Source organism: Nicotiana tabacum, chromosome 17 (genome assembly GCF_000715075.1).
Source record: "Nicotiana tabacum cultivar K326 chromosome 17, ASM71507v2, whole genome shotgun sequence".
Classification (NCBI taxonomy): Eukaryota; Viridiplantae; Streptophyta; class Magnoliopsida; order Solanales; family Solanaceae; genus Nicotiana; species Nicotiana tabacum.
Window position 1 is genome coordinate 98,743,584 of NC_134096.1, and position 24,678 is coordinate 98,768,261.

The window sequence follows — 24,678 nt, forward strand, 5'->3', positions numbered from 1 at the left end:
TATATTCAGTTCTTAAAAACTATTTAATGTATTGCCAGGTTTTGGACCGAACCTCTTGTTGCTTTTGCTTTCTTAGACCTTCGGGTTTGAAGTTGGCTTTGCTAAAGGCTAACTTCAAACCTGGTTTGAACTTGAACTTCATTCTTAAGCTTTGGCAAAGCTCAATTTTAGACTCGTTGGTGGCTAAAGACTATTCGTGTACTTCACCTGAGATTAAACACGTCGCCTTAGGTGCGTTGTGTTGCACCTTCAAATGATGGATCAATATATACGTACTATAGTTATCTACTTTTAGATTGCCAGAAGATATAAGTACTTGCGAAAACGAGCAAAAGAAACAAAAAGAGGAGAAAATTGATCCAAATTTAGAATTATCGTGCGACATGGCAGTTTTCTAAGTGTTTGGTCTGTCGTTTAGTTTCTTCAAAAATTCCGTTTGTTATTGACTTTAAGTATATAGATCGATAAGAATTCAAGTGTAGAAATAGTCTGGTTACAGTTATGAAGTAATATAAAAGTGGTAAAAAGAAGAGATACTGTGCTAAACTTTGGAAAAATTGGATAGGCCACAGTAGTTAATCTAAAATCTTGAGATTTTACTGGTAATATAATATATTTCAAAGAGACTTGGTAATTCAGTTTTAATAGCAATGTACTCATCCCTATTTTTTAACGATGGAGGGATGGTAGTCCTAGTGCAATAATGTTAGAATTGTGTATTCAAAGTCAGACGTTAGTTTAAGAAAACAAAAACCGAAAATTTCGAGCCCACAAGTTTTCTGTGTGTCCTTAAGAAATTTAATCCCCTAACAGTTGCCTAAGGTTTCGAATTAATTCCTCCCAAGATAGAACAAAATAACTATTTTGTAATAGCGGCACTTCAAATCACAGAATTTCGGCGAACTCAAATAGCGGAGCAAATCAAACAAAATGCTTACGTTTTTGCTTTGAAAAACAATGTAGAATGCAGAATATAGAGGGGAGAGATTTTCAGATTCGGCAATGAAAAATGAGGCTGAGCCTCTCTATTTATAGCCAACAACATTGAGTCCCAACAGGTGCGAAGGTGCTTGTTCGTTTGAAGAGGTATCCATTCGACAGAAATTATTTGAATTTCTGTTAAACGGAATGGCTGGTCGCGAATTTGATTGTTGGAAAAAAATATTAGGAAAGGAAATATGAAATGACGGAAATGGTTACATGACAGAAATGGAAAATAAATCTGGTCCAAAAAATTATCAACAAATCCAAAGTCGAACCGAGTTGAGCGAGCGGCGACAACGACGACGCAAGGTTTGCTCTCTTCTCAACTCTCTAAGAGCGAGAAGAAGTGCTTCTATATAAGCACAAGGATTTTTCTCTTCCTATCCAACGAGTGATAAAGTTCCTTTGTAAGAGGGACTAATTTAAAATTTTATTTCCCTCCATTTCTTTTCCCATCATTTTTCATTTATTGGATCCATCACATGGCCCGTGTGAAAGAAGATGAAGCTTCCTTTTGGTTTTGTCAAACCAACCAATTTAAAAGTTCAATTTAGGAAACTAGCTTTTGAAGTGAATATTGATGTCATTGCATACATCAATATGAGCATTCATCAACTATAAATAGGTGCCTCTACCTTCATTTGTAATCACACCAAAACAAAGAGAAATAGAGTGATTTACAGAGTAAGAAGAAAAATACTCTGTGAGGAGAAATATAGAGAGTTTGAGCGGTATTGTAGTGAGGTGGAAAAATCAAAAGAGGGTTATTTCTTTTGAGTGTTTAGTGGTCTTGGAGTATTTTACTCGATACCACAAATAGTAAAATCCTCGTTATAGTGAAATGAGTTGCTCCTCTCGGGCCGTGGTTTTTCTCTTATTCAGAAGGGTTTTCCACGTAAAAATCTAGATGTCCTTATTTCTCTTATTATTACCGTTGGTTACAGTATTTTAGTAATCCGCATTTATTATAGTCGTATACCGTGAATATTATTTTTGTGAGGGTTAAATTTCCCAACATCATTCACACCTCTTTTAGTTTTAATTAATAAAACCCAACAAATAATTCTTAATCCACCATCACTCAAGATGCACACGACGAGATTTGCCAGATTAAACAATGTATTTCAAACAAGTGGCAATGTAAAATGAGAAGGCTAATATAATCAACTAGCACAACTATATATGTACATTGTTTCCATCAAATAGCACTGTCGTGTCAATTGGTTTTTTGGCTCATTACAAACTTGTTTTTAGTTTTATAACTCTACTTTTTTTTACACATGTGAGATTTATTTTTACACGTAAGAGATCTGTCTTGTACACATAAGAGATCTAAAAAAGTCATTTTTTTAAATTCAAAATTGTAAAGAGGCATTATGTACAAATAACACTACCGCCTTGTGATGACCCAAAATGTCATCTTTAAATTTAATAAATAATTCTGTGTTCTAAGGCCTTGAAAAGCACCATTTATCATTCTTCGACTTGCGTGCGCAGTCCGTAAAATTTTTCGGAAAGTTTTCATGTGAAAAATGAATTAAAATGTGAAATAGAGCTTTAAAACTCAACTGAGTTGACTTTGGTCAATATTTTTAGCAAACGGACCTGGATCAGTGTTTTGACAGTTCTGGTAGCTCCGTATCGTGATTTGGAACTTGGGCGTATGCCCAGAATTTAATTTGAAGGTCACTAGCTCAAGTTATGACCATTTAACGAAACTAGCAATTTAAAGGCTAAAGATTCCAAGTTTGACCACGAGGTTGACTTTTTGATATCGGAGCCGGAATCCGATTCTAAAAATTTGAACAGCTCCGTTATGTCATTTATGACTTGTGTGCCAAATTTGAAGTTATTCCGGATTCATTTAATATGTTTTGGCACGAGATTTGCAAATTGAAAAGTTTAAAACTCAAAGTTTGAATCAGGGTGTGAATTGTAATTTCAGCATTGTTTGACGTGATACGAGACCCCGAATAAGTCCGTATAATGTTATTGGATTTGTTGGTATATTCGTACGGGGGCCCGAGTACGCCGATAGTGAAACGGATTGAAATCGGATCAAGAATTGGACTTAAGCAAAATATGTATTTTTGCCTTCTGTTATAATCGCACCTGCGGATTTTTGACCGCATGTGCGAGCTCGCAGATGCGCCCGGGCATGGCTGGGCAAAAGTCCACAGGTGCGAAAATCTGCACGCACCCGCACATTTGCAGAAGCGGACAACTTCTCGCAGAAGCGTGTCCGCACATGCGCGCTAATTACGCAGATGCGGACATTGGCTGGCAGCCCCTTTTCCGCAGATACGAGATTTTTCTCGCAGATGCGAGCTCGCATGTGCGAGCCCAGGGACTGCAGGTGCGAAAATGCTTGGGCAGTGTATATATCAAAGAGTCCGATATTTTTACTCATTTTGGTCATTTTGAGCTTGGTTAAGGCGAATTTTTGGGCGATTTTCACGGGAAACGTTGGGATAAGTGTTCCTTATCCTATATTGATTATATTTCATGATTTCATACTCGTTTATATCATGAATCCGTGAATTTATGGAAGAAAAATCAGATTTTTTCTAAAATCTTTCAAAAACGAGAAATTTAGATTTGAAAGTCTATTTGATATCGGAATTGGACAATTTTTGTATGGTTGAACTCGTATTGGAACGGGTGTTCGAATTTCGCGAGTTTTTTCGACATTTGAGACGTGGGTCCCATTGTCGAGTATTTTATTGAATTTCAGATTTTTATCCGAAAAATGTGTAAATTCATATGGGATTAATTCCTATGATTAGTATTGAATCTATTGAATTGTTTGTGAATAGATTTGAAACTTTCAGAGGCAAATTTAAAAGGAAAAGATGTGGTTGAATAATTAATTGGAATTTGCAAAGCGAGGTAAGTGTTGGGATTAACCTTGACTTGAGGGAATAGAACCCTTAAATTATTTGTTATGTGAATTGCATGTGAACGACGTATAGGCGAGGTGACGAGTGTCTATACGTCGTCAAATTAATTGTTTGCCTGCTTACTTGAAAAATCATAAATTATTTTTAATCATAAATTAATTATTATAATAATTGTTTCTCTCTTATTCTTTGTCAAAATATTAATTCTTGAATTCCTGCATTAATTGTTACATGCTATTTGAATTATGTGTTTTAATTGTTATTTGACATTTAGCATATTAAATATTAAACTGCCTATTTTCTCCCTGATTTCTATAATAAATTATTATTTGTCATTGTTTGTTTCATAATTAAATTCTAATTGTTGTATGCTTGTTGTCTTATGATTTTATATTAATTGTTGCGTTTATTGGGGAATTTCTTCAATAAAAATTGATTGAAATGAAAATATGGGAGGATCGGGTTGCACGCCGCAACAGACTTATTAAAAGTTAATATTGGAGAATCGGGTTGCACGGCGCAACAAACTTATTAAAAGTTAATATTGGAGGATTGGGTTGCACGCCGCAACATACTTATTAAAAGTTAATATTGGAGGATCGGGTTTGCATGCCGCAACAGACTTGTTAAAAGTTAATATTGGAGGATCGGGTTGCACGCCGCAACAGACTTATTAAAAGTCAATATTGGGGGATCGGATTGCACGCCGCAATAGACTTAATGAAAAGTCAATATTGGGGGGATCGGATTGCACGCCGCAACTGGCTTATTTAAAAGTCTATATATATACTTGATTGAAATAAATATATAACAGACTTATTTAAACGTCTCTATATATACTTGATTGAAATAAATATATGACAGACTTGATTAAAATGAATATATTGGAGGAGCGAGTTGCACGCCGCAACAGAACCGAAAGTGAATATATTGTGAGAGCGGGTTGCACGCTGCAACAGAATTGGTTGAAATAATAATGGATTATGACTGCTGGGTTGGCTTCAATTATTATAAATGAGTTACCTGATTTATTTCTATTATTTGTGGTTGTTATTAATACTGCGTACAGGTTAATGTAAGTGAACCGCCTTAGCCTCGTCACTACTTCGTCGAGGTTAGGCTCAGCACTTACCAATACATGGGGTCGGTTGTACTAATACTATACTCTGCACTTTCTTGTGCAGATTTTGGAGTTGGTCCCGGCGGCGTACCATAGACTTGCTCGGATTTCAGCTACTCGAAGGAGACTTGAGGTATAACTGCATGGCGTCCGCAGTTTTGAAGTCCCCGCCTATTTTACTTTAGTTGTGTGTTTATTTTCAGATAGCTTTACTTTATTCAGACCTTTATTTGCATTATTTTAGAAGCTCGTGAACTTGTGACACCAATTCTGGGATGGTATTTAGACACCGTTATTTTTATGAATTATTCACTATATTTCAAACTTTGCTTCCGCATTTGTTTCTTTGTTATTAATAAATTTAAAATTATTTTAAAAATAAATAATATTATTCTAACGTTGGCTTGCCTAGCAAGTGAAATATTAGGTGCCATCACGGTTCGAATGTGAAAATTTTGGGTCGTGACAAGCCTATTACTTAATCCCCACATTATTGTTTATTTTCGTATTATTTAAAGGCATATGAAATAAGCTTGTTCAGGCTATCAAAGAAAAACGTTTTATTGCTCCTTCCGAAAAAACTCGTATAAATGCCTCAACTACGAATTATAAGTCAGTGTAATTTATACTTGTCAGTGAGGTAAAATCTAAGATTTCTACCGTTTGGTTGGCAGGAAAAGAAGTTGAAGTATCAAAAAATTACCTTTTTGCTTTTTAGTTGTGGGAAATTTATAGACCACTTCTAATAGAAGGGCTTAGCTCCAAACTAAGTCCTGCTAAAATTGCATAATTGTGAGAGAAAATAGTTTCTTATTATTATTATAAACCTTTTTTTTTTCAGAATAATCCTTTTTTCTTTTTTGCTGCAAATTTACTGCCATTTTCTTTTAGTAAACATTTTTACCACCTTTCTCGGCATCCGCACAACAAAACTCGGCTCTTGACTATCCTTTAATCAAATTTTGGGTGGAAATTGGTCGTAATTCCTTTCCAACTGATATCATACGCTGAATAAACTTTAATTTATCTTAAATTTAGAATATTATATTCCAAACTTATGCTTAAGTGGGGCCTTGATGTTCAAAAAGTTATCTTTTAGGACTACTTTACTTTTCAGTTGTAGGGTACCCCTTATTTAATGACAATGCAGAATCAAATGCTCCACCACTCGAGTCTAATGTTACATTAAGTTGTGAATGTATGACCACCGTTCTAAATATGATTTATGGCCAAATATACTCATATACTTTCGAAAATAGTTTAAGAATAACTCTTATTATATTATTGGGTTATCTATACCCTTTCACTCTCATTATATTATTGGGTTATCTATACCCCTTCAGTCATACTTTGGAACAAATATACCCTTATTTTGGATGGAGTGTCACGTGGCAGCACCAGATGAAAACGATCCATTTTTTTTACCCGATCCATTTTAAAAAACCCACCACCCGACCCGTTTTAAAATTCAGTTTCTTTAAAGCATATATTTTGTAAAAACTGGAATTTATTTTTGTAAAAACTGAAAAAAAAGAATTTGCAAAATATATATTTTAAAGTTTTTTCAGTTTTTTTAAAGTATTTTTTTTGTAAAAACTGAAAAAAAAAGACTCTCCTAAAGTAGTGGGCTACATATGCATTAGTTTTAAAAAATAAAAATATTTTGCAAAATCTTTTTTTTCTTTCAGTTTTTACAAAAATATACTTTAAAAAATTGAAAAAACTGAAAAATATATATATTTGTAATTTTTTTTTCCAGTTTTTACAAAATATATATTTTTCAGTTTTTACTTTAAAGCATTTTTAATTTAATTTTATTTTATAAAAACTGAAAAAATAAAAAAAAGAAATTTGCAAAATATATATTTTTCAGTTTTTTAAAGTATTTTTTTTGTAAAAACTGAAAAAAAAAGACTTTGCAAAATGTTTTTATTTTTTTTAAACTAATGCATGTGTAGTCCACTGCTTTAGGAGAGTCTTTTTTTCAGGTTTTACAATTTTTTTTTCAGTTTTTACAAAAATAATACTTTAAAAAAAATCGAAAAGACTTAAAAATATATATTTTGCAAATTCTTTTTTTTTTTTCCAGTTTTTACAAAAAAATTTTTCAGTTTTTACAAAATATATGCTTTAAAAAAGCTAAAAAAACTGAATTTTAAAATTGGTCGGGTGGTGAATTTTTTAAAACAGATCGGGTAAAAAAAAATGGGTCGTTTTTATATGGTGTTGCCACGTGACACTCCATCCAAAGTAAGAGTATATTTGTTCCAAAGTATGACGGAAAGGGTATAGATAACCCAATAGTATAAAGAAGATTATTCTTAGACCATTTCGAAAATAAATGAGTATATTTGGCCCTTTGCCTTTCTAAATATAGTAAAGTAGGACATTTCATAAAATTGAAACGATTTAGAGAAGATAAGCACGCCTTGCCCAAGGATTGACACGTGCAAATTGAGAAATGGTTCTAAGTTACTCCATTTAAATAATACAAGGTAATTGAAATAAAATCATCAATTCTCCTCCAATTTTTTTATTTGATTATTACCTAAGAATGTTGAGTTAGGTATGTTGAATGTATATAATTTAATTTCAATTGCAAAAATCAAGTGACATGGAAAGACTATTATATTGCAGTAAGAAAGCTACTAAAAATACAATTTCTATGTAAAATAAAAGATTGAAAGGTTGAGTAAAATTTGCATATGTACATATTCAACAGTTAATGATGGAAACACAATCTGATTGCAAGAGAATAGATTAAGATTACACGAATCAAAAGTGATACTGGTTTAACTAGTCTGACGGCGAAGCGAGAAATTCCGAAAGGGTGTTTATTGAAAAAAGCGAAAAACATTCTCTGACAAAGAGTGTTAATTATATATATTATGCACCTCTAAAATTTAGTATTTTATATATATATAATTTAATTTTTCAACACCACCCTTCGGATATCGTAACTTTGCCCTTACAGTCATGGTGTAAATTAAACAAATAGCGGTAAAAGAAAATATTAAAAGATTAATTTGAAAGAGCAAAAACGTTACATTAAGTTAGAAGACTTCAAATTAAAAAATAGTACGTAAAAATTATATTATAGTATAATATGGAGTTTGTCAAAACATTTTAAAATGGACAGAGTATAATACGCCCGGAAAAAAGTAAATATAAAATTATACTCTCTAGTCGATTTTTCCCTTTTTTTCTAGGGATGGGCATAAAATCCGAAAAACCTAAAAACCGGACCGGACCGAACCGAGTTAATTCGGTATTTCGATATCGGTTCTTCGGTTATCCGGTGTGAAATTTTTGGTTGTTCATTACTTCGATACGGATCTCGATATTCAAGTTTTGATTTTTCGGTAAGTATTTCCTGTAACTATAAAAACTTGTTTAGCATTTTCCTTTAACCCAGCCTAACTAGACAAGGAAATTACCTTGTGCATATTCAGGATGATATACGATCCATCAATAAACTCCCCGTTGATGAATATTTATGGGAATGTGGGTCACTGATTGCAATATATTGTTATATATACAGAGATTATGAATCCTTGAGCAATAAGTTGCACCTTCTGAAACGTAACACTTGTCTTAGTGCAACTATTTTGGATTGAATACAGATCTCAAGTCTTAGTGCAACTATTTTGGATTGAATACAGATCTCAACCCAGTACTAAAGGAATACTGAATTAGAATTCACCGCGAACCAAGCAGAAAAAATAATGAAGTGTATCGAATTACTTTTTGGTATGATATTTGAAATTGTAAATCGAATACACAAATTTTTAAATACAGTACATTGAAGTACCAAACACCGGCCTCTATTTCTCATTCCTTTTCTTCTCTCTCTTAAATAGTTGGAAATCGCGCCTGTTTTTGAAGAGTTATAATATTAACGGCAAACCAAATTCCCATAAATACCCACACATTAGTTTCAAGAGAGGAGAGAGGGGGTTATTTTGGTAAATTCAGAGAAGGATAGTGGGACAGTGAGGAACTGAATGTTGAGGAATTGCGAAGTGATAGAGGTATGACAAAATAGTAGAGTAAAAAAGATAATCAGAAGAATGAGGGTTAAATGGTAGCAGAGTCAGAGAAAATCGTTGTATAGGCGATGGCCGGAGACGGATTGACGGCGGCGGCGGATTTTCCCAGCGGAGCAGCGGTGGAACCGCAATACGCGGGGGCAAAGACGTCGGTGTGGTGGGATATAGAGAACTGTCAGGTGCCAAGGGGATGCGACCCTTACTCAATCGCTCAGAATATAAGCGCGGCATTGATGAAGATGAACTATCACGGACCTGTCACCATCTCTGCCTATGGCGACACCAATCGCATCCCCTGGCCCGTTCAAAATGCTCTCTCTAGTACTGGAATCGCTCTCAATCACGTCCTGGCCGGTACACTAGCAAACCCTTGCTTCATCTTGCTACATGTATCAAAATAGATATACATGTCTATCTAAAAGACGAAATGGTTTACACCTTATTTGATAGGATATGTTGCAAATATAAATAATAAGTAAAAAATGCAACAACTAAGCCTCAATTCAAAGCTAGTTGAGATTGACTATATGAATCCTCACCGTCCAGTTTGCTACATTTGTCATTTCATCCAAATAAATAAATAAATAAAGGTGTCATTCTCTCACAGCTTAAGATTTCAGATGAAGTGGTTACATCAACATTTTCTGATGTTATTGTGGTAATTGGAAGCGAGCTTGGCGTCAACCAAAAAAGTTGAACAATGGAGAAGCACGGTAGAGAGTAAGGCTTTTAGAAAAGTAGAAGTAAGACTGAATATATGAACAACAGGTTTAGCTAGTATACGAAGATTGAAGTTGAGGTGAGGTTAGACGGGATTGCAGTACTTAAATATAAACAATTCAGATATCTAGGCTCGATGCTCTAGGAGAATGATATGATAGATGGAGATGTTACATATTGAACCAAAGTAGGATGGTTAAAATGGATAAGTGCTACCAAAGTGTTATCAGAGTGAATGTTGCACAACCTGTAATTATGCTTGATGCACTGGCTTAGTGCATAAATTTATATAATCTTTAGTTACTTTTTTAAAAAAAAGAAAAAGATAGGTGTCACAAAGATGCAGATGCTAAGATGAATGTATATCATACAAGTAGCATACACTGAGAATAAAATGAGAGCAATTCATTTGAAATGGTCTGATCATGTCCTACGTTGACTTCAGATGCACCGGTTGATAGGTGAAAAACCTAGCGAGTGAACGTTTTAAAAGAGGACGAGGTAGACCTAAAATCATTTGGGAGGAATCCATGCAGACCTAGTGAAAAATAGGTTAAATTGAAGAAAAAGATCTTCATTAGGATATACCAATTAGTGGGATTAAGTTTTAGTTGTGTTAGTCCGTTTCCTTTAGGTCCAATATTTTTAGGAGTTTGTTAGCCCTTCTAGAGATTTAACTTTATATATTATATTGAAAGGAGTTTAGATATAGTATATGGACAATAAGGATTCATATAGCTGGCCCTAACAATCCAACCTGCTTGGGATTGGTAGTTGTTGTTGTTAGTTACATCCTTCTTACATTTTAGTGTTTTCAAGCTAAGTATAAATGCGTATTGCCAATTGAATTTTGCCTTCTCAGGAAAAAAATTGAATTTTGTTTCATGTAACAGGGGTTAAGGATGCAAGTGACAAGAAAATTTTGGTGGACATGCTATTTTGGGCAGTGGACAATCCTGCACCTGCGAATTATCTGCTCATTTCGGGAGATAGGGATTTCTCCAATGCCATTCATCAGTTACGCATGAGGAGATATAATATTCTTCTAGCACAACCTTTACAAGCTTCTGCTGTTCTTGCTGCTGCTGCCAAGAATGTGTGGCAGTGGACAAGCCTTGCTGCTGGAGGATCTCCACGAGAACTTTCTTATGGCATTAAGACATTACGCCAAGAATCAACATTGACTCCAATTACTAAACCTATATCTGTGAACCAACCTGCTTATTCCGAAGCCAATGCCAATACTAATGCTTCTGGACCCCAAAGGTTATCTAATCCTGGACGCACTGCTGATACTAAAACTAAAGCTATTTACGTACCTAAGAACTCGAATAAACTGAATATGACCGGCATGTCAAGTATGCCAGCTAGAATTGAAGAAACTAGTAGCAGCCATTGCCCACAAGAACCAGATGTTGCACCAAAGCAGTTTGCACCACATCAGTTTTTCGCAAAGCCTGATAGTTCAGAGAACCATAGCAGTAAATTCATAGAAAATAAGCATGCTCAGCGTACTCAATCTCAACCTCTTTTAGTTCCAGATAAAGTTGTGAATTCGAACTCTTGCCAGAACAATTTGCAGCCTGCACCTCCACGACCTGAAAGTTCTGCAGTTTTTTCTACACCATTTGTATGCCATCCTGATGCTGTTAGGGGTAATTTATCTGATAGCCCAATTAACTTGTTTTATGCTTTTAATTTTAAATTGACAAAATAGGGAAGTATTCTGACCGAAACTGAATTTTATTAGGCCAGATAGTTTTCTTGAGGCGGCTTAATTTGCTTGCAGTTGGGGGTGATATCGACGGTTCTCTTAACAAGAGTCCTGCACGTCCTGAGTTTTCCTTCCCTTCATCCTCATTGGGGATTTCTAAATCTGTTCCTGGTAATTCAGATTTGGGTCTCCAGCTTCCTGAACACATTCAAGGTCTTATAGGGGTCATCTTGCTTGCCTTGAATACTTTGAAGCTTGAGAAGATTGTGCCAACAGAAGAAAACATTACTTATTGTGTACGTTATGGTAACTCAAAAGATCGTCATACTGATGTTACAGCAGCCTTAAATTCTGCACTAGAGCAACAGATGATATTAAAGATAAAAGTAGGAAATTTGGAGCTATATGTTGGTAGGACTGAGAGGATCTGGAATTGCGTTAATCCACTTGGTGGAAATCTTAACCAGTATCGAGATGCAACTTGGAATGCGATTGAGAATTTTCTCTGTTCAGCTGCTGGACGTTCAGCAATAGCAGCATCTGAATGCAGGTAAACGAATTCTGCTGCATGTTTTTTAGTAATTTCCAGAGTTTTTTCTGATGTCCATTTGCCATCAGGTATGAAGCAGCTCTGATTCTTAAAAACTCGTGCTTAAAAGACCTTACATTGGGTGAAGTAATTCAAATCCTGGATATGATTATCACGCTGAAGCGTTGGATTAAAACTTCGCACTCTGGTTGGCAACCAGTTGTTATCACTCTTCCAGAAACTTATAATAATAGTGGTACCAGAATAGATACCTAGTTGAGAGAGCTCTTTCAATATTTTAACATGTCCTAGTCAGAAATGGATCAAATATCTTGGATTTATGGATTTTAAAAGAAGCTCAATTTCGTTGGAGACGGTTTGTTCAGTGCATCGATGACACTGGCGTAGGAGCAACATCTTTTTTACTTTTGTGGAATGCTTTTCCACATGCCATTGCAGCTGATATAGTGGGCAGCTTTCTGCACCATGGTCAACCTTATGTTAAACGGATGGATTGTTATCATGCTTCTATCCACCCAACTATGCTGATGGATCTCGTAATCTTTCATTCCAGCTTCATGGTTACCAACAATCCTAAATTTCTTCATCTTAAAATTTCCTTCTCTCTCGAAATTTTGTTTCCATTAAAGAATCTACTATTGCTTTCACCTTACTAGAATTTGGAGCATCCATGAAGAATGTAGCATGGTTACTGGGTGAGTAGAAAAGAAGCACAAATGTTTGGATGGCAGGTTGACAGGAATATTTTGTAATCTCTGCTGTTGTTCTAGCTAGAATATAAATCTAGAAGAGTGTTTAGAATACAGATCAGTTACCTTGGTTTTTGGAGCTTTATGACCAAAAAGTACTCTGTCAAATGGAGTATGTAGATATTCTTGGGAGGCATTTTCGTATGTTTTCATAACCTCATCCTTTCCCCTCTTTTTGTTTATTGGAGGTTATGACTACAAAGTACTTTGTCAAATATTGTATCTGTAGATTTACTTGGCAGGCACTTGCATTTGTTTTCATTTCATACTTTTCCCTCCTATGTTTCTCTCATTTGATTGGTATTGTACTTGTTACATAGTTTGTTAGGAGATCATATCTGTTGTATGGTATTTGTTTTCAGCAGTTTCCTGTTTGAACAACTACTAGGTAAAAAAAATTCTGCAAGTTTCTGACAGGTTTTGATGTTGTCCATATGTGCCGGGTGCATGTGGTGAGGTAAAATTCAACGTTCAATTTGCTTATTTAACACTGGACGAAGTAGCTTGTCTTTTCAGGGTTTCGTTTTGCTACAATCCTCGACCAATAATCAATATTAATTAGTCTCGACATGCGAACTTTTTCTACTTTGTTTTCACTCTATTAGTGACTAATGCTAAAAGCAACTTACCATTAGAAAAACTTGCCACAGAAATTATGCCTAATAAAAATTGGAAAATGGTTCAAAGCCTCAAACACAAAATGTTTGGCATCCAACCCTTCAGCATCACGTATGTTAAAGGAGAAAATTATTCGTAACAGAACCTCTGATATGTAGGTAATTCACACATCACGTGTTGCGTTATTACTGCTAGACCAAAGCCCGGGGCATCAAAACTCAACCCATATAGCTTATCATGCATTCCCAATATAGTTGTGTTAAACTTCTTTAAAGACTGAACTATTTCGTAAATACTATTGACCTCTCTGGATTAAATGTAACACCAAATGCCTTCACATTTATCTCACATGCCAAAAGAAAATTTACAATTTACCATGAAAACACTTCTACTTCTAATTTCCCTTAACCCAACCAGGAGTCCTCCTTGATTAAGTACAAATGAATTAGTCTTTCGTGTGTACAAAGAACAAGGATAAAGCCTATATCAACAACATCGCGGCCAGCAAGAGAAACAAGAAAACCAAGTGGTCGCTGCCAATTTAGGCTGTGACTCTGGTTGTTTTGACTGTTGTTGTGGTTGTGGCCGTGATCGTGGTGGTGATTGTGGCTGCACTGCTGGTTGTGAATCTGGTTGAGGTTGAGGTTGATGCCTCTCCATTTTAGCAGAAGCTGCTTTGAGTGAGCCAGTTTTCCCGGCGTCATTAAGTAGTCTGCAATGAACCAAAAGTAATTATAAACAGTTCAAATGTATTTCATGCACGGAACAATGGCAGAGCGCATTTCACCCAAAATTGAAAATAAAAAAACTAACAAGATTATCTTAAATGTGAAACCTTAGCAGAATGAGAAGTGAGCACACTATTTCTGTGTGAGAGAGAGAGAGTAGACAACGGAAGAACAAAACAAGTAGTAGAAGGTTATACTATGACCGCACATTTAGCAAAACGATAACATGATTAAGTCCAGATCCAAAAAGGAATAGAAGGTAAAATCCAGCAGAGAAGTTCTTGCTGTTTTATCCCTTTTCTCAATTAAGTCATCAGTTGCTAGAGATACTTGCACTTCTATATATGTTTCTTAAAGTTCAGAACTCATAGAAAAAAAGAAGCTTCTGTCAAAGTAAAACACCTTAAATTTCACGAGGCTATTTTTCTTTTAAGCAAAATTTTATAACTGAACATAGACCAAAAAGTACTAGATACATACTAAACTTTCTACAAGTTTGCAATGCTTATTTAAAGAAAGCTAGCATGTGTGAACTGAGCACCAAAAGATCTAAAAATCATGAAGCAAGTAAACATATGGCCCATGAAAGAGAAAGCTTGTCGATATTTGTGTTTAGAATCAAAACATACAAAATTGATATGTAGGATAGTTTTAGATGCAATCTGCTAACAAGATACCTCCACACGAACAGAAGCAGAAAAGAAAACCATAGTGCATTGCATTCCCTCAAACTGGAAGTCGTGAAAAAAAGATCTTACACTGGAAAAGCAAAGGAACTGCTGCTGTTTCCACTCTCATTGGAGAGGCGGGGTGAGGAAGCATGACTTGCCTCAGTCGGGGGAACAGCTTTATCATCTGACTTGTTGGGCGCTGAGGCAGAATGCTGAACATCGTCGACATTAGATGTCTTGTCTTTGATGTTATTTTCATGATTTTCCACAGGGACTATTTTGGGGGATTCGACAATCTTTTCTTGCATAGCGGGACCCTCCACCACACTTGCACTCTTTACCTCTCTATCTGTCGCCATTTCTACAAGAGGCAGGGGAAGATTTGGAGGTAGGCTCTTCTTTTCATTGGATTTAACTTCAGGTTGTGCATTATATGGATTGGCCGGAGAATTACTCCATTCTTCTGGCTTAGTTAGTTCTCCAGATCTATACATCATGTTGAACTGATCTCTAGAGAAGCTGTTATTTCCCATATGAATACTAAACAATGACTCATTTGAAGCAGTACTCCATTCCATAGGATTAGTAGGCTTGCTTGAGAAGACAGACGATGGAATACGATTGGGGTCATAACCTGGAGGATGACCCATAGTATGTATTGGAGGAGACTTCATCGGCGAAGGGTTAGCTCCATTCCATTCATCAGGAAATGGCGGAGCCTCCATTTCACCACGCGGAGATGCACTTATCATGCTCCACTGTGGTGTCTGATTAGGAACATCAGGAGAAGACGAAGATGCTGGACTAGGTGATAAAGAAGAATCTTTTTCAGACTTTGTATATAAATCTCCGAGAGGGTCCTTTCGACTAGTACTTAGTTCCAATATTGAATCCTCAGATGAAGAAGGCGATGACGGAGAAGATGAGGAAGGATATAAACCAGTTGTTTTCACTTCCATAAGTGGTTTTCTATCCTCATGCTTAGTCTCAGGATGTTGCATTATAGGCATATTACCACTACTCCAATTCTCCATTTCCTTTTTTTTCTTGTCCAATCAATAGTATTTTCAGCGCTTAATGTAGTTCGAGTAATATTTCTCCTGCAAAACATGAACAATTCAACAAAATGCATACTATCTTTTCTATGGTATCATACTTTTTAAGACAGAATTGGCTGATATTAAAACAGAATTTGATAGATAATGAAGTTTAGCACAAATACTTGTTCAGCAAAAAACATTGAAAGGTAAGTTGGGAGTAAAACATTGCTTTGGAATAACCTACTGATATTTCTGGACAAAGGTGATAAGAAACCACTGTAACTTAATGCCTGTGCTTATAAAGTTTGTCTATAATTTATTTCTTCCAGTTTTATAATCTTCTTTCAGAGAACCAAATACATTTTTATTACTCCCTCTAGTTCACTTTAAGTGATTTTTGGGGTATTTTTTTTGTGGTTCATAATATTTGATTTTTTCAGATATCAAGAAGCAATTAACTTCTTCTTTCTAAAGTTGTCATTGGAGTAAAGAGCCTAGGAGTAGTTTGTTATATTTTTTAATGAGCAAATTAAAATTAATATGATTAATTTTATTGTTAATTAATGTTAAAAGGTGGATTCCTTAAAAATTCATTTAAAATGGAGGGGAGGGAGAACCATATTTGTTTCGCTTAATAAAGTGGGAATAAAAGGGTCATTTTGACATTCTTGGAAGTTGGAAACACGTGAAACCAAAAAAAAGCTTACACATTTTTATCTCTAAAATTCTTGGAGGAGATAGCAACACAATTAATTTCCTGACCCGGAGTCTGCTAAACAGAATGAACATCATAAATCCTTTAGACTGAATTTTAAGAAACATAAATGAGAAATTTAAACAATATCCTGACTAATTCTTTTTAATCAACAGCACCACTTCAGGAAATATCATTCAATTCAATTTCATCTATTTGGACTTGTTTTATTCCAACGCTCAATCATATGTCTGATTCAAATTTAATTTCACCTAGCCAAAAAAAATAAAATATCATTCAGTTTCTTTTTACAGGCTCTAATTTTTTGACAGAATTTGGTGTTGAAATGAGCTTTAATGCTAAAGAAAAAGAGCCAAAAGCAATTGAATTTACCTATAATCCCACCAATCCTCAAAATCAAATCTTGATTACTAGCTGTATCCTTTTTGCTAATGATAATCCAAAGATAAAAAAGATACAGCTACTTACCCCTCAATCAATATTGTGAGGTAAGAGATTGAAAAATCCAATGAATTCGAATTTGAATAAAAGAAGAAATTCTATAATTTTCCTAAGAGGATAAACTTCAATAGGAAATACAAATGATTTAGGGCTCAGAAAAAAAGTAATAGAAACCAAAGGGAAAAAAAAATAAAAGGATCAGTTTAAGGGTTTTATTTTAGGTAAATTTATTGCTTCAAAAAAGGAAGGCCAAGCAGCCATTTCGGTGATGACTGATCTGTTTTTCCGTATAACTGTAAAACCAACCGTTGGCGCCAACTCTATATATCCGAAGAATATACTCAATATTCGGGTCGGGTATGAATGCTTGGTCCAATTGGTGCCTACCCGGCCCACGTTTTCCAAGCCATGTTCCCCAATCGATGGATGCATTCGGATGTGATATGAGGCTATCTTATCCATATTTTCATTATTTAGAGATGGAGCCTATATTTTCAGCAGTTTAAGTTCTATATACTGACAACATAAAAGCTCTTCTCGAGCTCAATTGCACATTTGCTTTGCTGATTTGATAGCAGGTAACTTTATATGACACAGATTTAGGGGCGAATGTAGCCCTTTAGCTACGGGTTCATGTGAATCAAAACTTTCAATACGGAGTATCGGAGGCGGATTCATAGGGTAAAATGCGGGGTTCGTGAACCCATGGTCTCTTCGTAAAATTAAATATTTAATATACATATTTTTTAAAATTGGTATAATATAAACTGCTGACACCCATGCTCCAAGAAGGTTGAATGGTGCACTTGGTTGAAAGTTGAGTTATTTACCAAGAGGAAGAGGGATCAATTCCCACTTAATACATTTCTTTCTCTTTTTTTTTTTTAGTAGTGCACCTATGTACTAAAAATCCTAGATCCGCCTCTATGGATTATAGATATCTTTGTTAAAAACCTACTAAAATCTTAATAAACATTAGATCTACAATAAGTTCCATGCTGAAATTATAAAAGTAAAAAAAAAAAAGAATTAAAAGAAAGACCTATTATAAATTTAAATTTTGAGTTGTTATCATCGAAGGAATAGTAATTAATAAGTAAGTAAGCTGCTATAACAAATTAAACGCGACAAGTGCATGAAATTGTGGTCACCGTCGTGCAAACGACGCCACCCAAAAGTCAGGTTTGGCGGAGCCTGTATTTAATTATAGTCATAGGAGTGTATTTTAGTAAGTGTGTTGTAATTACAAGAAAATATCTAGAAAGCTTGCGTACTGTATGGAGAAGCAATTGCTGAGCGTCTCCCCCAAATAGTGATTAATTTGCTTTACTCTTTAAAGTTGGCCTTGAACAAGTGTTTGTGTTTTAAGTACTTTTTTAGCATGGCCGGAGACAAGGAAACTTTATATTCAACTCAGTGACCAAGCCAAGAATTTTGCGGTCAAAGTTTACATATTTATATTTATAAAAGCATATTCTTTTCGCATTACAGGAGGATTTGTAAAGGTAAAATCACTTAGTAGACTTAGAAGCTACAATAATATTGATGGAAGTCATAAAAATGAATAATCCCAATATCAGCAATTCAAACGTTGACAAAGACCAGACTCCTGAAGCTGTAAACCTTGAACCTGCAGGGGTAAAGGTTACACAAAATTCACATTTTTCATCTTAGATATAATGAAGGAAAAGAAACAGAAATTACGAATGCATATAATATATACGTACCATAGGTTGATGATGTGGTCGATTTTTGGAGGGTGGCAATGGCAATAGTGTGCTGGCCTTTCTATTTCTACCAATTAGAAGCCTCTTCGAAACAGGGGACATCATTTGATCAGTTGGACTTGTGTACCTGCAGAAACACAGTTTATTCCTCAAGCGAATTCAAGATTTCTTACTACTGAACCTATTTTCAACTTACGTTTTCGAAATTTAATATTTATTGAAATTCTAATAAAATTTTCTCTACTTTGATTCCACAATCATAGAGAATTTAATTTGTAAGAGAAGAAGAAAAGAAAAGAAAAGTTATACCTTTCAGGGTATTTGAATGGCTTAGGGAGCTTAAGGCGATCAGGGGTATTCCCACTTTTGATTGGAGAATTTTGAAGAACAATTGTTGGTCGAATTAGTAGCGGCGGTGTTTCTGGTTCTACAGCAACAGTAGCTTCTTTACTAATGGGAGTTTTTGATTGAACTGTTTCCTGTAGGGATTCATTAATGGGAGTTTCTGGTACAACTGCAATCTGCTTTCCCTCCATTGATGAACTATTGTACACAAGTAGCAGAGAGATTTTAGGTAGATTTAATTGTAAAGTGGAGAGAGAGAGAGAGAGAGAGAGAGAGAGAGAGAGAGAGAGAGAGAGAGAGAGAGAGAGAGAGAGAGAGAGAGAGAGAACGATACTTTGTTATAACAGCAGTTGAGTTTACATTATTTATTATACAGAAAGACGACCGTTCAGCATAAGGATTTCAACGGTCGAATTCTTTGGGGCTGTATTAAGTGGACGACAAGCCAATTTTGCTTTTTTCTAATCGAGTAAAAAGAGGCCAACTAAGACAATTCCAGAATGTCTTTTAAACCCAACGGGAAAAGTGGTTCTTTGTGTTCACTTATTTTTTGGAAAATTTTATGTGCCCTCCTAATTCTTATTTCCACTTGGGCACCCAAGCATGTCGGCTCAAGTGGCCTAATATGAGATTTAATTTTTTTAAAAAGATTATAATATATTTTTATTAGGAGTCTATTCTTCTAACTTTTTGAGATACAAAATTATTAATAATTATTTTTGCAATCGTTTTCTTCTAATAATTTCTTTTCAATTGATTATTTAGCCACCACATTAAATTTCTATTAAGACATTGTTGGTCTTAGGTAATATAAGCATTTGAAAAAGAATCAAGACTTTTTATTTGATTGAGTTATATCGATTAGATTTTAGAGTATATTATCTTATGTTAACCGTTTTAGTTCAAAAAAACGTCAACTCAAATTCAGACGTTAGAAAAAATATTCACACTGCCTATTTATAAGTAAGTTAAACGATTACTTTATTTACATATCTAAAAAAAACTTCTTTCTTTCTATATGAAAAATCTACTTTTGTATTAAAGTATAAAATATTATTATTTTAAAGTACATATAAACCCGTTCTATCTATAAAAAAAAAAATGGGCCCCCCAAATTTAGGGACCTAAGGCACAAGCGTTATTAGGTAGAACATTGGAGCCAGCCTTGCACCCAAGGGTAGTCTAATGATCAACCAAAATGAGTGCGAATCTTAGATATAAGAGTTTAGATCACAAGTTTTAAAAATATTTTTTATCCTTATATTTCGTACCTAGTCAAATAGGTTCAAACAAAGTAAAACGAGGGAGCATGTGATTTTTTTATTTTATCCTAAGATTTGATGGGCAGTCGATGACTATTCATAGCTATTACCTTGACACCAAAGAAGAGTTCGACAAATGCTTTATTTCTGTCCTAGTTGATCCCGATTCGACATTAGAAGTATATTAATTTTTTCCGAATAATCGAATACTTTTGTCTATAAATACTGCTTATTTGATTTCATCCATAAATCGATTTTCTTCCCTATGAGTTATAGTCTCAATAAGAACGCTTGTTCTTACTATTCATATATTATGATATGAACATACCACATCAATTCGTTATGTATGGATGATGAGATTCTATTGATACATGGCCAATTCCAATAGACTTATTGGAGGGTCCCATTGGCGTGCATCCAGTATGAATTGAACCTAAGAATTCGCCATTTATAAGTTGGGCACTTTAACCATTCAGCCATGAATGTTTAGCGGGGATCCTCGTACATGGTGAATAACCAAATTTCAATTGAAATAAAATCTTTAGGATAAATCAATGCAATTTAGGAGGAATCAATGAGAGGACAGCAATTCAAATCCTGGATTTTCGAATTGAGAGAGATCAAGAATTATCACCATTTCTTAGATTCATGGACCCAATTCAATTCAATGGGATCCTTCATTCAATTATTTTCCATCAAGAACGTTTTCTAAAACTCTTTGACTCCTGAATTTGGAGTATCCTACTTTCACGCAATTTATAGGGTTCAACAAGTAATTGAAATTTCACGATCAAGGGTGTTAATACTCTTTGTAGTTGCGGTCCTTATATATCGTATTAACAATCGAAATATGATCGAAAGAAAAAATCTCTATTAAATAGGGCTTCTTCCTGTACCTGTGAATTCTATTGGACCCAAAAATGATACATTGGAAAAATCTGTTGGATCTTCCTATTTTTGTGCAGATAAAACACAGCAAATATTCAATAAAATAGTTGAAATACACATAAGTTTTCTGGACACTACTGTTATTTAGAAAAATCTAGTTTCTACTTGTACCGTTCTTGGTAAGGCCAATAGGAGAAATATTAATGAAGCGATATTTTTTTTTCTTTTACTTGTGTGAATAAAAATAGAATTTAAAAGAAAATATTTTTTAAAAAAAGAACAGATAACCTTATTATAGCATACCATAACCATAGTTTGAATGGCAATGCAATTGGTATTGCGCACTTCTAGAAGTGAAGTTTATGTGTTTTTCCTTTTAACAAGTCAATGTATAATGGGCATTGCATAATGTGCAGCATTAACGTATTGGACCACAGGACCGTAAGGTCTTAGTCTTACAAAACAACACAAATGTTAAAGAAAAAAAATAAAAAAATTACCATTTTAAATTAAAAAAAAAAACTTATTGTTTTCCACCCAAATACAGATTATATAGCAGCTCCTGCTCGGGATCCAAGTTAAAACGTGACAATTTACAGAATTTTATCTTTTTAACCCAAGACTTTAACCTTTTGCTGATTTTTTCTCTCTTTCTTGTTTCCAATGAAGAAAAATATTTATTTAATATACTCATGTTTACCCTTAAAATTGAATAACAATTAAACTTATAATGTGGTTCTAAGGATACATGTTTTCACTTAATACCAATTGATAAATATGAAAATTAATAACATAAATGAACTATAAAGTAAAGCAAACAAGTGTTAGAATGGAACTCAACCCTCGAGTTTGGATACCCTCAAACTGGTTGATGTAAGAACAATTAAAATATAACAAGCTGATGAACAATAGTATAAACAAGAAAGAGAATTATATTGCTTTGATATCTGTGAACAATGTGTCTTACAGATGATTAGAACCCCCTCTTAAATAGTAGAGGAATTCCACTTATGGTATAATTCTAATTACGGAAGAAAATCTCATGATTAGCTAATTAAGCGTTTCTGATTTGATCCGTTTCGAGATTTACGCCATGATCCTCGACCAGTCACGGATATCTCACCTTTCTGTTATTGTGCTATCTTCGATCTTGCTCGATGTCTGTCTCATTTGGCTTCTATCGCTACTAGCCTCGATCTCGACAGGTACCTCGATTCTGAACTCGGTACCTTATCCTCGTGGTTTAGTCAGTTCCGTTACGAGGCCATCCTTCGATGCGACCTTCCGATCTCGGTCAAATAGTAAAATCAGGTGGTCCCGGTTTTAACCGTATACAGATAGTCCCCTTATTTTTTGGAGTGAAATGACAAGAAACCAATTGAGCCTTCGATTTTCTACCTCGACCTGTCATGACATCATCCTTGTGACGTAAGCGACGTGAGTGACCGAAATGTCCCATCGGTACAGTTTTCCAAGTCATTAATGAGTGTCAGTTGGTGGTCGGCCACTAGTGCCTTTGAACCATCGCCGTGAATCCAATAAATAGACTCCTTCCTCATTGATTCAAACTTTACTTTTACTTCCTTCTAATCTCCAATGCTTTTACATCTCCTAAGTTCTTCTCTTTTACAAATCTTCAGGTTTTGCTGTTAATTCTTTCTCAAACGTCAAGTCCTATTATCTTCCTCTTCTTCAAACTTACACAAAAACGGCAAAAAATGTCGAAAACGGTACCACAAAAAGAAGCTGCTTCATCTTCTCAACCGTCCAACGAAAAAACGCCGGTGGAACCCCGTCTTGAGGAATGCATTCCTGGGGAGTGCGCGCTAAACTCCGATTTCAAGACCGATAAAGCCTCATCGATTCCTGGTCGATGCGAGCCAATGTCGAGGTATATATGCTCGATAACTGAGGGATACCTTAAGCAGGTAAAGAAATGCTGCAACTGGGAGGGCAAAGACTCATGGTAAGCCCACTTTTTGTGTATTTGATGATTTGATTAAGATGCCCTTCTTCTACTTATTCAATTTTCTCGTGTACATGCCTGGGCAAGGATGCGGTCATGAGGCCCCCGTCTGATGAGGAGGAGACTTCGACCCATGTTCCAAAGCCGACGAAGGATAAGAAGAGGAAAATGACCTCAACCTCTGAGGATCCAAAGCCTAAGAAGAATCCAGTTCGTAAGCCAAAGAAAGACACTGTTGCCCTGCCTGCGGATGTGATTCAACGGCTAAGGGAGGAAGATGAAGACAATGGCTCGGAATTGGTGGCCCGAGTGAAGAAAACCATTGAGGCCCCAAAGGCTGCTGAGTCGGTGGTGGTTGAGGAGATTCCGCCTCGAGCCGAGGGGGTCTTGGAAAAGGACTCGGGCAAAGTCCCTGAGTCATCGAAGATCGAAGATGCCTCCCGCCGAGGTGAGAAAAAGGTGGGTATGTCTGAAGGGGCCGTCTCCAAGGCCCTTCGCAGCGAGGAGAACGCCCTAAGTGGCTCTCTTGGGGCAATAGATATTAGAGACTCGCCGATTCTCCCTGCATTTTCCGAGGAGGCAATTCGGGAGGCCCAAGCTATGAAGACTCCCAAAGTAGACGAGGCCCATGGAAGGGAGGACCCCTTCCGTGGTTACTTTATCGGGGTCGAGGATGCTACCGACCTGAATGAAGCATCGAGTCTCTTCGATGAAGCTCAACAAGCCTTGAATCGGGTGAGTCTCAACTCCCTTTGTCGATATCATACTTAGTTTATTTCTTCTCTTCCTGTCTAACTTCCTTTCTTTTTTACGTATAGGCTTTGGCGCTCCATCAGGAGGCATTTTCAAAGTCCCGAGAAGATCTGAGTTGATGTGAGGCCGACCTCCGAGGGCTCATGGAGGAGAGAAATGCCCTTAAACTTCTTAGAGGGAAAAAAGAAAAAGAAATCAAGGACCTCCGAGCCGAGTTGGCCAAGGCTCACCAAGATCAGACCGACCTAATCGAGCAGGTAATAAAAATCTTAAAAGCTCATGGGCTCGATTCGGGAACGGTGGCTAACATTTCAATCTCACAGCTACAGTAAAAGGTCGAGAGGATCGAGCAATTCCGCGAGGAGATCGACATGATGGAGGCGAAGACCTTGGGGTGGAAAGAAAGTATGGACCGTTTTGCTGCTGAAAAAGAGGCTGCTCGAGCCCAATTATCATCGGTCGAAAGTCATTTTTGATGCATGAAGGAGAAGAGCTCAGCTCAGGCAAAGAAAATAAAGGAGCTCGAGGCTCGATTGACTTCCAAACTTGCAAAGGCCAAATCTGAAGCCGAAAAGGCAAAGGACGAGGTATAGGCGATCGTGGCTGTCTACCGGGCCGATGCTGAAGCCACTCAAGTCCAAGCGAGAGAGGCAGCCAAGACCGCTCAAACCCGAGCACATTGGATTGCTGAACTCGCCAAATGCCAATCTCGGAGGGAAACCCTCGAGGAGATCCATG

General features: G+C 35.8%; 3 protein-coding genes and 1 pseudogene across 5 annotated transcripts; 2 read left to right on the forward strand and 2 right to left on the reverse strand.

Annotated features, from left to right (window-relative positions):
• Nucleotides 1-7,365: 7,365 nt before the first annotated feature.
• Nucleotides 7,366-7,480, forward strand: LOC142172330 (U6 spliceosomal RNA; annotated as a pseudogene).
• Nucleotides 7,481-8,980: 1,500 nt separating this feature from the next.
• On the forward strand, nucleotides 8,981-13,049 carry LOC107781288 (uncharacterized). 2 transcript variants are annotated; one of them, XM_016601975.2, is made up of 4 exons: nucleotides 8,981-9,407; nucleotides 10,667-11,428; nucleotides 11,563-12,037; nucleotides 12,106-13,049. In XM_016601975.2, exons 1-4 carry the CDS (start codon nucleotides 9,122-9,124, stop codon nucleotides 12,290-12,292), a joined length of 1,710 nt encoding a protein of 569 aa, XP_016457461.2. In that variant the 5' UTR covers nucleotides 8,981-9,121; the 3' UTR covers nucleotides 12,293-13,049. The 2 variants fall into 2 exon arrangements, with proteins under 2 accessions (XP_016457461.2, XP_016457460.2); XM_016601974.2 differs by having other exon boundaries at nucleotides 8,982-9,407; nucleotides 11,524-12,037.
• Nucleotides 13,050-13,716: 667 nt separating this feature from the next.
• On the reverse strand, nucleotides 13,717-17,155 carry LOC107781289 (uncharacterized). Of its 2 annotated transcripts, none has more exons than XM_016601976.2 (3): nucleotides 16,931-17,155; nucleotides 14,891-15,903; nucleotides 13,717-14,116 (listed from the first exon to the last, which is right to left on the reverse strand). In XM_016601976.2, the coding sequence occupies exons 2-3, from the start codon at nucleotides 15,835-15,837 to the stop codon at nucleotides 13,891-13,893; spliced, it is 1,173 nt and encodes a 390-aa protein (XP_016457462.2). In that variant the 5' UTR covers nucleotides 15,838-15,903; nucleotides 16,931-17,155; the 3' UTR covers nucleotides 13,717-13,890. The 2 variants fall into 2 exon arrangements, with proteins under 2 accessions (XP_016457462.2, XP_075089880.1); XM_075233779.1 differs by lacking the exon at nucleotides 16,931-17,155 and adding an exon at nucleotides 16,551-16,806.
• Nucleotides 17,156-18,431: 1,276 nt separating this feature from the next.
• On the reverse strand, nucleotides 18,432-19,397 carry LOC107781294 (uncharacterized). Its single transcript, XM_016601981.2, has 3 exons — nucleotides 19,036-19,397; nucleotides 18,727-18,853; nucleotides 18,432-18,629 (listed from the first exon to the last, which is right to left on the reverse strand). The coding sequence occupies exons 1-3, from the start codon at nucleotides 19,260-19,262 to the stop codon at nucleotides 18,576-18,578; spliced, it is 408 nt and encodes a 135-aa protein (XP_016457467.1). The 5' UTR covers nucleotides 19,263-19,397; the 3' UTR covers nucleotides 18,432-18,575.
• Between the last annotated feature and the right edge of the window lie 5,281 nt (nucleotides 19,398-24,678).